Below are 14,988 nucleotides of genomic sequence, written 5' to 3' on the forward strand. Positions count from 1 at the left end.
TAGTACCGGTATACCGTGCAACCCTATTACCGTATTTGTTTAGTTTAGGTGTTCTCTTATTTATTATTTGTGTTTTGGTTAATTCACCTGAGATTATATAGGTAGGCTGTCGGTAAGGGACCAGCATGCACCTGGGTGGGCTAATGGGTTTTACCACAGGATTTTTCTTTGTTCTTTGTTCGCTGCTTTTCTGGTTAAATGAAACAGGGTTTTTTGTTGTTGAAACTGGACATTTGATTGGACATTATGTTTTTCTTCCTCTCCGTCTACACCACAACCCATAGTGCAGCAGTGGCCCTTTGATTTTTATGATTTAAAGTTTGATTTGAAACTTTTATTTGTTTTGACAAACGGCTACTACACTATTTAAATATAAAAACTCCTAGAATGAGCCGTGGGTGGAGTCACATGACTCTGGAGTCAGTGGAGAAGTCACAGTGTTGTCGTGTACATCCTGTTGTGGAAACTAAATAAAGTCAACACTTTGGGCACAAATAAGTTGCGTCGGCCAGCGCTTGACTCATGTCCTGTCAGGTGTCTTTGTAAAGTTCTCTAAAATTGTCATTTTCTTTGTATCAGCAACAAATCATAAAAGTACAACTGACAATAACACCAAACGACCAAAGTTTGATCCCTTTCTATATTCTGAAGGTTTTTACAGAAGCGTTTGTTGATACATCATTCACAGCCCCATTTATACAACATTTACAAAGTGATAAAAAGAGATATCCAAAATCCTCCTCTGTAAAAACTTCTGACTCTTAATATGTCGACAAAATAAAACAAAAATTTTGAAAGTAGCTTCATCCATTGTTCAGATTTCTGTTCTGGAAATATATGCAAATTAGCACATATTTAATTAGACATTGCCTCATTTACATAAAAAGTGTCACAGTGATATCTGTTAGTTGAAAACAGAGAAAAACTCCATGGCACTTTCTTCTTTTTAAATCAATAAAATAACTTTATTTATCTGGCATCGTCACAATTATTAAAAATAACTCTAACGCAGGGAGTCTTTTTTCTTTTTGACTCCCTGTTGAAGTCTTGATGAGTTATTTTTAACGTCATTGTGACGATGCCTGATAAATAAAGGCATTTTATTGATTTAAAGCAACACTAAAGAACTTTTATTTGTGGTTGATTTTGGGCGGTGCCAGGGGACCAGAGCGGTCGTGTTTTTCCTGAAGGAAGACTCCATTTCCCATGAGCACCAGCGTGTAGCGACGTAAATGTCCTAATCTCTCAGTCGCGTGCAGCTGGATTAGAAATTAACAGAAGACGAGTCCAAACTACGTTTCTGTTTCCAGCGGCTGTTTGAGCGATGAGATAATATCTAACTGTGGCTAAACAATGTGACGATGTTGACAATAAGAAATGTTTAACTTTGTTTCAGTACCATATGTAGTGTTGGTCTAAAGACAGTTTCTCTCTGTTTTTACTCCTACATCTCTCTCTCCAAATAGCATCTCTAGTTTAGAAATGAGTCCAGGAAGCTCTTCCTTGTTTGAACAGTTATTTAAACTATTTAAATAGTTGGTTCGTCATATAAAAGGAGAAAACCAACCGTCCAAAGGAGGAAACAGTCACATTATTGAGTTTCCTGGTTGACAGTTTGTTAGTAGCTGGAGGTAAAGCTATGGAGGACGTCAGAGTAAATGTGTTGCTAGGATTTTCTCTCTAAATCAAATTTGGTTCTTGGTAAGAAATATCTACACAGTGACAAGTTGTTGGATGATAAATTAATAATTAGCATTAATCCTGTCAGAATAAACATGTTAATCACTACAATTGATTAACATCAAAATAAAAGCCGTAAGAATAATGTTGTTATAATAATGATGTAAATTATTAAAACACCTTTTACCACTGTAACGAATACGGGTATGACTAAATAAAGAGGAGAATTAGACTTCTAATTTTACAGGACACATACACACTGACTTTTTTGGTTTAAAAAAATCCTTATATGGGCACAGAGACCTCAACCCCCCCGCCAAATGTTTAACCTAAACTTTAGGTCCTAAAGTCATCATCATCATCATCATCGTCATTGTGTCCTCTCACATTTTTCACCGCCTGTCCTGCAGCTTTTCTGGCCACGAAGCTTTCAGCCACGCCGACGGCCGCAGACATCTTCTGTTCAGCCACCGACAGCAGAGTGAACTGGAGACACAGAGACACACAGGACACAGTGTCACACAGAGACAGAGACGAATCTGTCCCTCCAATGTCTTCATGCAAAGGTTTAAAAGAACACATTAGCGACCTCTGCTGCTTCTCTAAACAGACTCCAGAGCAGCTTCATCCTCACCTGCAGACTTTTACTTTTCTCCGTCAACACATCGAAAGAAACTTTGTTCTGGATAATAAAATGTATTGTTTGGTTTCTTTTCAGTCCCATCTTCCCAATTACATATGAGATATCTCTTAGAGAGTCACTAGACAGGTCAGCAACCTTCATTAATGCTCTGTACTAACGCTATCTCTTTTCTTTTCTGGTCATGTTTCTTTTAAAAATGTTCCATCTTTTATTGTGAAGCACTTTGAGCTACAATAATTGTATGAAATCTGTTATATACTATTAATATTATATAATTAACTTAATGATTATGAATAAGCTCATATTCATAACCATAAATTCACTAAATCCAACTTCATGTTTTTGCCGCTTCGAAAAGGAAATCACACAACACATCAACACAATCAGTCTGGAGATCTGAAAACAAGAAAGACGTAAAGACTCTGGAGTTACGTTCTTTGTTTCAATGTTTTTGAAATGACTTTGTTTAATACTTTTAATATATTTATTTTCTTCTCCTGCATATTATGATACTAGATCGCCTGTTTGATCTCCTGGCATCACTCTACTCTGAACCGTAACCCCCTCACTCAAACTGTAAATGACAAAGACAGAGAGAGATGGCGTCCTGCAGAGAGTCCTGTACCTGTCTGAAGTAAACCATCCAATCCGGTTTGACCTGAGCCACCAGGTCGTAGGGCGTCACCAGGTAAACCAGGTGCAGGTAGCTGTTGAGCATCAGAGCCTCCAGGCCGCGTGACAGGTCTCTGTAGAGGACGTCGCTGTAGGACAAGTCCACCGAGCCTGAGGGACACAGGACGGCCGGTTGGTTCATTTTTACAGAGGTTCCCTGAACGCCTCACATGTTAAAGGGATAGGATAGTCATAGCAGTAGGTCCGTTACCTTTAATTGTCGGTGCAAGCTATTTTTAGAACGGCGGAGCAGAGCCGCGAGCTGCTCAGAGCTACGCTACGGAGTCTCATGGGATTTCTTGGTTTCCCTCATCAAACTCATCAAATACACAATCCAACAACTCCACAACTCTCCGGTGGACAAGTTGTGAGCTGCATATTCACCACGCTATGAGATAATAACACAACGTTACCAGACAGAGTTGTTTTAGAGGTAAATTCATGCAAAACCGCTGATGTGTGTTGCCTTCAGGGACATTTTTTCAGCAAGCAGTCTCTGTATTTACCTCGAAAACGGCTCCGTTTCGTAACGTTGTGTTATTATCTCATAGCGTGGTGAATGTGCAGGTCACAACTTGTCCACCAGAGTGTTTTGGAGTTGTTGGATTGTGTATTTGATTAGTTTGATGAGGGAAACCAAAGAAATCCCATGAGCCTCCGTAGCGTAGCTCTGAGCAGCTCACGGCTCTGCTCCGCCGTTCTAAAAACAGCTTGCACCGACAATTAAAGGTAACGAACCTACTGCTATGACTATAGGGATTATGGCAATGGGCCAACTATCCCTTTAAACTGTCAGTAGGAGCTACAGTGACGTCACCACCGTCACCTTTGTACGTGGCGCGTCCGAGCTTGGTGACCTCCAGGGTTTGATGGCCCTCTGTCGTCACGGTAACCAGCTCCTTCTCCTTCAGCCGGTCGACACACTGCGCCACCGCGTCGCTCAGGCAACGGTCCGCACACAGCTCGGCCTGCTGCACCCACAGCAGCGTCCCCTTCAGGAACTCCCACAGCTGCTCCACCGACGTGCACATCTGCAATACACACACACACACACACACACAGTTAGTATAGTTTTAAAATTAAAATTAAAATAGTTTTTATTTTCATTTAGTGTCTCAGTTTGCAGTTTTCTCAGCAGTTTTTATTTAGTTTTTATTTCAGGTTTTAAGTTTTAAGCCTCTGTCAGATGAACTTCCACATTTGTAGGATTTGTCTAAAGCTGCAACTAACGATTATTTTCATTATCAATTAATCTGTCGAATATATAAACGATGAATTGATTAAGTTGCTTGGTCAATGAAATGTTAAAAAATGTTGAAAAACATCCTCAAATGTCTTGTTTTGTTCAGAAACCAAAGAGAGACTCAGTTTATTGTCAGAAAGGAACAAATAAACCAGAAATATTCACATTGAAGAAGCTGAAACCAGAGAATTTTGACTTTTTTTTTTTTTAAACTCAAACTGATTATATGATTATCAAAATAGTTGACAATTCATTTAAGAATCGATTATTGTTCGATTAATCGAGGAATTGTTGCAGCTCTAGATTTCTCCCTTTTAGTTGCATCCATCCCATAATGTCCCCATCAGTCCTCATCAGGTTCCATTCACTCTTATCTACCTGTGACCCAGGGGTCGCGTTAACCGGATATATTCCGTCATTGACCGTTTTTTTAAAACGGTGACGGAAAAATGTTGAGGCCATCCGTCATTTTGACAGATTGCAACTCACACCCATGGCGTCTGGCCATGTGCATTTGTTTACAATGAAGCTGGCGGATAATCAATACATGGAGCGGTGGATAACGATATAAAACATTATATACAATGTCACAAAGTCACTACGGTGAGAATTAGATAAAAAAAAAAAAAACCTCACAGCTGGCTGGTGCGCTCAGTAGAAAACGCTGTAGTACCTCCTCTAGGCCTGTGTGGAGCGTGTGTGGTGCTGTAGCGCTGCCACACAGAAACACTAACAACAGAGAAGAAGACAGAAAGCTTCCCCGCAGGATTCAAACTCCTTCAAGTGGATTAAATGTTGACTGGGAGTCGTGTCAGTGCAAATATGACGGTCGATAATGATTTAACGGGCGAGATTCAGCTGCAGTGTCCGAGGGACCGACAGTAGTCAGCTGTTGTTAAAGGAGATATCAGTGAAATGTTTTTGTTAATATAAGTCCTAATTAGTCATATTTTCCGTCAGCAATCACTTACATAGAGTGTTTCGACCGGAACACGAGTCTCTCCGTCACTCTGCTCTGCTGTAACCCGAGGAGAAAACATTTCTTCTGGGATACAAGTGTTATCCAATGAGGAGAGAGAACGGCATGAAGGGCTGTGTGTGCAGCCAAGGGATGCGCGTGAATGTGGTGACGTAGCACGAGGACCAATTGATGCCTGACAAGGGCGGGGGCTGCTAACTCATGGTGCGTTCAAGGAAACTCGTACTTTGTGTTTTTCCTTCCTGTGAAGTCATACCAGTTCGATCTGGTACGAGTTCACGGGTCGGAAGTTACGAGTGGCCGTTATAGGGAACTTTCACAGACAACAGGATGGTAAAAACACGAGCTACGGGTTACCTGGAACGCTACCAAGTCGTAGTTGTGACTTGAAGCTGTAACTTACGGTTTCAAAAGCCTGCCTTGAACGCAGCATTAGCCGAAACGGCCGTGAAGCTGATATCTGCTTTAAGTTACGTAGCTGTAGCTACACAGCGGTGTGTCTCGGTACAGGTAGAGCGGTGGGGGTAGGACATCACCGTTTCACACACTCGCCGCAATGGCTGCGTGCGTGCGTAAAAGAGAAATGAGAGGCACAGAGAGAGAGAGAGAGAGAGAGAGAGAGAGCTAACGCCAGTGCACTATGCGGTGCCTATGTAAAACGTGCTCCTTTGGATGTTTTGGTATAACACATGGGTTAGCATGTTGATTGTTGACAGAAAACTGATGTCATCATCACGTATTTACGTTGTATTCAGATGTTGAGTGGCAGAAAGTGACCCCCGCATTCACTGACTGACCCACGGTTATGTGCTCTGACGGCGCCGACTCTGCTCCGGAGCATTCTCTGTTCAATTTGTTTGGACTTGATATGAATTAAACATGAATTAAAATTTAATGCTATTGATAATGGCATTATTATCATTTTTAAAAATTAAAGTGACCGGTAAAAATAGATTATGACGGAATTTTTATGACCCCGTCAGTCAAAATGACCGGCGACGAAAAAGTCTAGCGCAACCTCTGGTCTCAACTGTCTCTAATGTGTCTCTACTAGACTTGTAGCTCTCTAGACCACTTCTTTGTGGTCTTGGTCTTGTCACGGCCTCGACAGTCTTTGGTCTCTGTCTTGTTTCGGTCTCGGGTCTGTCGGCCTCGCAATGTCTCGGACTGGCGGAGCGGGTCTCGAAGGGATTTAATATTCAGGCAGGCATGCTGTTTGTTTGTTTTTTTATCATTATTTATACGCCAACTTCAAGTGGTCAATCACACGCATTTTGTGACACAGATGCGTTAGTGCTCGCCATGTGGTCACTGATCATGTGATCATCAGTGACCACAACAACTCCTCCTCCATCCACCAAGCACAGTCAGAGACCCGCCACGGCGCCACCCCACCAATAAAATAGAGGTAGCCTAGTATAAATCCTCACTGGCTGTACACTGAGGGAAAAAAAAAACCTCTGGCAGTGAATGAGTTAGTCATCTACAAATTAAGTACAATTTAAATCAGTAACATATTTCCCATTTATTAGACTTTGTTTGAGGTGCAGCGTGGTGTTGGAGGCTTGTTGTTTTGTTAGATGACTTTGGGACTAGTTAATTGAATAGTCATGTCAGTTCCTAACAGCACTCAAGAGTCAATCCTCTAATAGTGTAGAAATACTGGTCATGCAATTGCAACATATTTGATCTCAGCCAGTTGATGAAAACATTTATAGTGAGTTCACACACAGGACATGTAATGCACTGTCTCTGTATTGTTGTGCCTGTAGTTGAAATAATACAATCTCATACACTTAGCAGCTGAACCCAGTATGGTGCTCATGTTCTACAACTAGGGATGTCACAATTACACATTTTCTTTGTACGATTATTGTCAAAGAAATAATCACGGTATTACGATTATTCTGCATTAATTAATTTCACAACAATATGAATGTGTAAAATCAAATATAGTCAAAATATAATTACATTACTCATTGTTTACACACAATATTTCAAGTATCTATTAATATATGACCAATTATTAAATGTTTGCAATATTCAGGTCATTAATTGTCATCTGTACCAAATGTTTACGTTTATTTTAGTCGTTTTTTGTTTTATTTTGTTTTGTTTTTTAATACAAATGACACGCTAACATTTAAATTCCTACCAATTCAATGTTACGTTAGTTAAATGGACCAGTATCTGAGCATTTACCTTTATTTTGGCGCCACATCTGCCGATACGGTTCTGACATAATCTTTTCTAGAGAGTAACGGTATTTAGCAATCGTTACGATTAATTAATTGTGGCGTTTAATACCGCGATTAATTGAGAAAACAAGTAATCGTGACATCCCTATCTACAACTCAAGCAAAATAGCAAAACTAGTTGTTTTTTTTTGTCTCGGCCTCAGTCTTGGTCTTGAGCTGAACTAGTCTTGGTCTTGTCTTGGTCTTGGTTTCGGATTAGGCAGTCTTGACTACAAGTCTAGTCTCTACTGTGTCTCAACTGTGTCTCAACTGTCTCTATTACACCTTTTATGTGTCTCTACTGTGTCTCTACTGTGCCTCTCTCTCAGGTTGGACACTTGACACTTAAAGGGATAGTTCAACATTTTGGCAAATTGGCCCATTGCCATAATCGCTATAGTTTTAGCAGTAGGTTCGTTACCTTTAATTGTCGGTGTAAGCTATTTTTAGAACGACGGAGCGGAGCGGCGAGCTGCTCAGGGCTATGCTATGGAGGCTAAGGGAATTTCTTGGTTTCCCTCATCAAACTCATCAAATACACAACCCAACAACTCCAAAAGGCTGTCGTGGACAAGTTGTGAGCTGCACATTCACCACGCTATGAGATAATAACGGAACGTTACGAGACGGAGCTGTTTTAGAGGTAAATTCATGCAAAACAGCTGATGCGTGTTGCGTTCAGGGACAGTTTTTCAGCAAGCAGACTCTGTATTTACCCTGTATTTACCTCGAAAACGGCTCCATTTCGTAACGTTCCATTATTATCTCATAGCGTGGTGAATGTGCAGGTCACAACTTGTCCACGAAAGCGTTTTGGAGTTTTGGGATTTTGTATGTAATGAGTTTGATGAGGGAAACCAAGAAATTCCTTTAGCCTCCATAGCGTAGCTCTGAGCAACCTGCTGCTCCGCTCCGCCGTTCTAAAAAATAGCTTACACCGACAAATAAAGGTAATGAACCTACTGCTATGACTATAGGGATTATGGCAATGGGCCAATTTCCCAAAATGTTGAACTATCCCTTTAATGAAGTTGTGTGTCTCTTGTCTCAGTGATTCTACTTCAGTTTCTACTTGACTCTTATGATCCAAGCAGCTCCACAGGTTTCAGTGTGTGTGTGACCTCTGACCTCTGACCCCTGACCCCCCTGTCCTCTCACCCCTCCAGGATGTCCACGCGGTGGTCTCTGGGTTGTCCCACGTCGGGTCCAAACAGCCCGGCGCCGCGGTACAGCTGCGACTGTGACATCATCTCTCTGAGACGAGCGAAGTCCAGGCCGAGCTGGACGCCGTCCACGCGCACGCCGGCCTTCTTCTCAAAGCTGTTGGGCTCTGACCACACACACACACACACACACACACACACACACACACACACACACACACACACACACACACATATGAGTCAGCCGCCCGTCGCCTAGCAACAGAAACATCAAACAACTTCCTGTGTGGCATTTTTATGAGACGACGGACGCCTCAGGACGGAAGTGAAACAACAACACACACACAATCTGTCACGTTACAAGAGTTTATGAAGAAGAGGAAGCAGAAGAAAGAAGAAACGGGTTTATTATTATATTATATTATTATTAACAGGAGATTTAAACTGATTCTGTCACTTTGACCCAGTTTGGTTCTTGTTTGTTTGTCATGTGAGTCACTGATTAACATTAAAACCAGTTAATCAATGACTCAATTAGTGCTCTGACAGATTCATTATTGTTGTTCTGAGAACAATCGCGTGGTTTCATTTTCAATCTGATGAACTGAAGAGACGTCAACTTCTGCAACTAACCAATAAAACCAGAGCTGCAGGTATTGATTATTGATCATCTTTATGTATCTTTATGTAAATGTGATGCTGTTATGTGTTGGGGCGTTCTGTATCTGTGGACAAACGTGCGGAAGTGAATTTCCCGAGAGGGGACGGAGTAAACCAACTTATCAGTTAAGTCAATATTTATATTCAAGGCCAAATCAAACAGGAACTTGAATTAGATTTTAATATATTTTTTTAATAAAGTGCGAAGTGGAAAAAAAAATCACAACAAATCGAGGCAAGTTAGAAAAACGATAAATGGGAAAAATTTAAGTTTGATGAAGTAGTAACTGTCAATTTAATGTTTGTATGTTTACATCCTCATTTTGTTTTAAACCTTTTTCTGTTTTGTTTAGTTTATTTGTTCTGGTTGGTGGCGTCACATTGTTATTACATTTATATGTACATGTCTGTTTCATAAAATAAAATAAAAAAAACAACTTATCAATTGTAACTGATTGTTTGCTTCATAAAATATGAGGAAGTTGTTCTCTACTGGCTCTTTCAACTATCTATACTGTCTCCACTCTGTCTCTTCTGTCTCTACTGTGTCATTACTCTCTCTCCTCTGTCTTTACTGTCTCTACTCTGTCTCTTCTGTGTCTCTACACTGTCTATTGTGTCTAAACTGTCTCTACTGTGTCTCTTACGTCTCTACTATGTTTCTTCTGTGTCTCTACTGTCTCTACTGTGTCATTACTCTCTGTCACACACACAAACTAGCAGAGGGAAGCTGCCCAGTTCGGAGGGAAAGTGGAAGTACAGACACTACTTTAATCTCCTTGAGGTAAAAGACAAGAACACACACACACTTTCTCTCTGAGCGTCTCCGCCTGCAGACAATATTTGACACATGAAGTAAACACATTGGCCTTTGGTCACCCCTAGATATTATGGTATTAAACTACATCTTTTTATTTAACTAGGCTAGTTAAATCACAGTAGCATACTGATGTGTTGAACTTACAGGCTTGTTACTAAGTATTAATTATCATGATAAATAAAACTCCACCTGTCACACAGCTCCATGTCGTCTCTGTGTGGTGTTCAGGGACAGTCAGGACAGTCAGACAGAGGACAGAGTTTATATTAATGCACCGTGACACTGTGGCAGGTCTCTGTCCGTCTTCACCACAGATCACAGATCAGCTGGAGGAGGAAAACTCAGCTGTTCTCTCCACCGCGACGTGCGCCTGGCGGTTTGTTTATTTTTTTTCCATATCAAGCTCCGGTAGCACAGCAGGACGCTGTGCAGCTTCTGCTCACCTGACGCTGTGCAGCTTCTGCTCACCTGACTCTGTGCAGCTTCTGCTCACCTGACGCTGTCCAGCTTCTGCTCACCTGACTCTGTGCAGCTTCTGCTCACCTGACGCTGTGCAGCTTCTGCTCACCTGACGCTGTCCAGCTTCTGCTCACCTGACTTTGTGCAGCTTCTTCATTAAATCCAAACAGTCCGACACAGCGACGCTCTGCTCCTCTTTGACTCCAAAGTCTCTGTAGCTCATCAGCCCGGAACTCGTGTCTCGGAGCAGAAGCGACGGCGGCGTCTCGGACTTCCAGAGCAACAGCAGCGTTGTGACCTCAACCATGGTTGATGAGAGCAGAAATGTTGTTGTTGTAGTGGTGCGTCGCGTGGCGTAGTGGTTAGAGCCATTTACTGCGTGTCATTCCCCCTCTCTCTGCCTTCCCGTTTCCTGTCTACTGTAGCCTACTATCCATAAAGGCATAAATGCCCCAAAAAAATGTTGTTGTAGTGAAAATGGGCGGGCTCGTGAATTTTTTGACATTAAAAAAAAAAAAAAAAAAAAAAAGTGAATTTTTTTGAGACCAGTCCAAACGAGCGATAAATCGCAAATCTCGCGTATCTCGCGTTTGGTCGCGCGTCAAAGCTCGAGCGAAAAAAAAGCGTTCCTCGATGAAAAGGACGAAGACGCGAAGGTCCCGTCGCCATAAAAGAATCGGGTGTATTGTAGCAAAAAAAAAAAAAAAGTCGCGTTTACCGCGTCTCGCGCCTAATCGCGTCTCGCGCCTAATCGCGTCTTTGCGTCACGGCCTTTTACACCGCGGACGTAACGAATAAACGGTGACGGTGTGAACGAACAACATAGAACAGGACCAGACGTGGCGTTGTTTCCTCTTTTCACCGACAGCTCCACTCTCCCTCACTTACACTAACTACTGTTACTGTTGAGGCCAGAGAATTGTGGGATTTGTAGTTTTTGACCAATCGCAGGTTGTGCTCTTTCTTTTTTGTGATTCTCCCGGTTCACACATGTATTTTTTTTTAGGGGCAAATGCGAGTGAAATGTTCGCCCATGGTGGGCATAAGAAAATGTAAGACCTGTCTAAAATTATTTAAGACTTGAACACAATAATTCAACAAATTTAAGACATTTTAAGACCTAACATTTAGATTTTCACATTTTAGACTTTTTAAGACCCCGCGGATACCCTGTTATTTCATATAAAAGTTAAAGTGCATACATATTTTATGATGCTGTGTATTATATATTATATATTTAGGACCATCTTAGAATTTTCTAATAAATGTAATACTTTTTAAGGCCTTAATTTTAGATACATGAATTTAAGACTTTTTAAGGATCCGCGGATACCCTGAGAAGTTGTGCGCTCGCAGCAGGACAGATAATCAGATGGATAATCGGTAAAGTTAATAATTTCACTTTATGTGGCCATGAATAAATTAATTTCGATGTTTCGCCTGTTTTTAAACGTAAATCTTGAATAGGTCTCTGCTGTTTTCACATTTAAAAAGGTCTTTGTTGTCTTTGTACAGAGACAATATGAGATTTGCTTGTAGGCAGCCACAGCACTTAAAAAACCCACTGTAACCTATTTTCATAGGCACACCAGCCTCGCTTTCAATAAAACACACACTCGCATTCCATAATTGCGATCAGTGAAATATATGAAAACAATAAAATACAATTTAAAAATGAGAGAAAAAAAAATCAAAATTCTTCGACATATTTAAACTTAAAAAAAAAGAAAGAAAAAGTAACGCAATAGTTACTTTCCCTGGTAACTAGTTACTATTATAGTGAAGTAGTGGAGTTACTAACTCAGTTACTTTTTGGGAGAAGTAATTAGTAACTATAACTAATTACTTTTTAAAAGTAACGTTCCCAACACTGCTCTCTGTACTCTGTCTCTTCTGTCTTTACTGTCTCTACTCTGTCTCTTCTATGTCTCTACTATGTTTCTTCTGTGTCTCTACTGTCTCTACTCTGTCTCTTCTATGTTTCTACTGTCTCTACTATGTCTCCACTCTGTCTCTTCTGTGTCTCTACTTACTCTTTTGTGTCTCTACACTGTCTATTGTGTCTAAACCGTCTCTACTGGCTCTTCTGTCTCTTTCAACTATCTATACTGTCTGTAGTGTCCTTTCTCTTCCTCCAACCATAAAAAGAAAGTCACTTACACGGTGGCTGATAACACGATGTTGACGCGTGCATATGGGTGCAATTAAAACCATTCCAAACCAAGGTTTCAATGTTAACTCAAAAGCTGATTTATTTCCACAAAATAACTTAAAGCAGATATCAGTGGAATGTTTTTGTTAATATAAGTCCTAAATAGTCCTATTTTCCGTCAGCAATCACTTACATGAAGTATTTCAGCCTAAACACGAGTCTCTCCGTCACTCTGCTCTGCTGTAACCCGAGGAGAAAATTTTCCTTGTGGGATACAAGTGTTATCCAATGAGGAGAGAGAACGGCATGAAGGGCTGTGTGTGCAGCCAAGGGATGCGCGTGAATGTGGTGACGTAGCACGAGGACCAATTGATGCCTGACAAGGGCGGGGGCTGCTAACTCATGGTGCGTTCAAAGAAACTCGTACTTTGTGTTTTTCCTTCCTGTGAAGTCATACCAGTTCGATCTGGTACGAGTTCACGGGTCGGAAGTTACGAGTGGCCGTTATAGGGAACTTTCACAGACAACAGGATGGTAAAAACACGAGCTACGGGTTACCTGGAACGCTACCAAGTCGTAGTTGTGACTTGAAGCTGTAACTTACGGTTTCAAAAGCCTGCCTTGAACGCAGCATTAGCCGAAACGGCCGTGAAGCTGATATCTGCTTTAATTGAAGCTACATTGTTGCGAGTTGGCTGCGGCGTACAGGAAGCTCTGCGCCGTGCTCACTGTTTCAGCTGCTTCTAGGATAATGTAGTTAACGTCCCCGGCGTAAATGACGCCTGTGAATAGATTTAATCAAAATCTGGGGTTACAACCATGGTTACAGCGTTTAGAACGTCAGTCCTTTAGAACTTATGCCCTGCACAACATGGCGGCCAGCAGACGCATGGTGGCGCTGTTCGGCAGTATGGAACGCGGCATCTACGTTTATATATCTATGGGTAAGAGGGTAAGAGGTGGGGGTAAGAGGGTAAGAGGGGGGGTAAGAGGGTAAGAGGTGGGGGTAGAGGTGGGGTATCTGTCGGTCATGTGACCTGGAGACTCTGACTAAAATTAACCAGCAGCTGATCTGATCTGAGGTCAAATTTCTCAGCATGGACGACGACTGTTGCCGCTGCGCTGAGACAAGGTGAGAGCTGCTACACTGAGACTGTGTAGTACTGCAGTACTACTACACTAATACTACAATACAATACTACTACGCTGTAATAATACTACCTCACTGTTATACTGGAGTACCACAGTACTGCAATACTACAGAGCTATAGGAATACAACACTAACTACAACATGACACCAGTGTTCACCGACTACAACACTAACACTGTGGTACTGTGTGATACTACTACAACACTGTACAGCTGTACTCTGATAATACAACACTGTAATACAGTAGTACTGCAATAACACAGTGGTGCTATGATAATACTACTGTAATTATAGTGTAGTACCACAACACTGTAACACAACAGTCCATTACTGTGATAGGCTACTACACAACAATAACACTGTACATTGTTATATTACTGCACTGTAATACTACAGCACTAATGAAAATACAACTAACAAGATACACTCAGAGTAAATGTACTTTTTTCATTCTGTGTAACTGACAACGTGAAGATAAATGGAAAATAAATCAAATCAAATCAAATAAATCACTGTTGTAATTTCACCAAAATGAGGATTTTCTGTTATATTGTAAATTAAAATTTTCCTTTATTGTCATCGAGCAATGAAGCACAACGAAATATAGGTGAATCTCTCCCTAATCATTTTAAAAACTATAAAATAAATATACAAAGAGTAATTTAAGATATATATTCATTATGTAATAATGCAATACATTTTCACCTCATTTTGTAATAAAATTGTTAAACGTAATATGTAATAAACTTTGCCGCATTTTGTTAAAAGTTGTTACATATTGCATTAGTTACAAAATACAAGTGTTGCACTTTTTTATATAGAAACTTTAATAATAATTTTGTGCAAAATGTAACAACTTATTACAAAATGCAGCAAAGTTTATTACATATTGTGTTTAAGAATTTTATTACAAACTGTGGCAGATTTTACAAAATATTACATCATGAGGTGAAATTAATTACATTATTACAAAATGCGGCCTCAATACAGGCCTCAATTAAATGAATAATTAAAAAACGGTTTTCTTTACAATTTATTTAGTCAAATAGAAATGAAATCAAAGAAATGAAATGTTTTGTGTTTGTTCCTCTGGTGATAATACGACAGGATGATCAGGAGGAGAGCGAGG

General features: G+C 40.7%; 1 protein-coding gene across 4 annotated transcripts in view; it reads right to left on the reverse strand.

Annotated features, from left to right (window-relative positions):
* The window catches only part of LOC311007956 (helicase POLQ-like), a 107,726-nt gene extending 97,146 nt beyond the window's left edge, over positions 1–10,580 (reverse strand). For 3 of the 4 annotated variants that reach the window (XM_084001381.1, XM_084001379.1, XM_084001382.1), the window contains exons 1-4: positions 8,613–8,834; positions 3,822–4,026; positions 2,949–3,106; positions 2,068–2,166 (exon numbers count right to left, since the gene is read on the reverse strand). In XM_084001381.1, coding sequence (XP_083857507.1) covers positions 2,068–2,166; positions 2,949–3,106; positions 3,822–4,026 — 462 coding nt within the window. In that variant the 5' untranslated portion in view covers positions 8,613–8,834. Of the gene's footprint in view, positions 1–2,067; positions 2,167–2,948; positions 3,107–3,821; positions 4,027–8,612; positions 8,835–10,286 lie in introns of those variants that run through there. The other variant, XM_084001380.1, reaches the window with a different exon arrangement.
* Positions 10,581–14,988: the final 4,408 nt, after the last annotated feature.

The sequence above is a fragment of the Trachurus trachurus genome (genome assembly GCF_905171665.1).
Source record: "Trachurus trachurus genome assembly, contig: scaffold_124_arrow_ctg1, whole genome shotgun sequence".
Taxonomy (NCBI): Eukaryota; Metazoa; Chordata; class Actinopteri; order Carangiformes; family Carangidae; genus Trachurus; species Trachurus trachurus.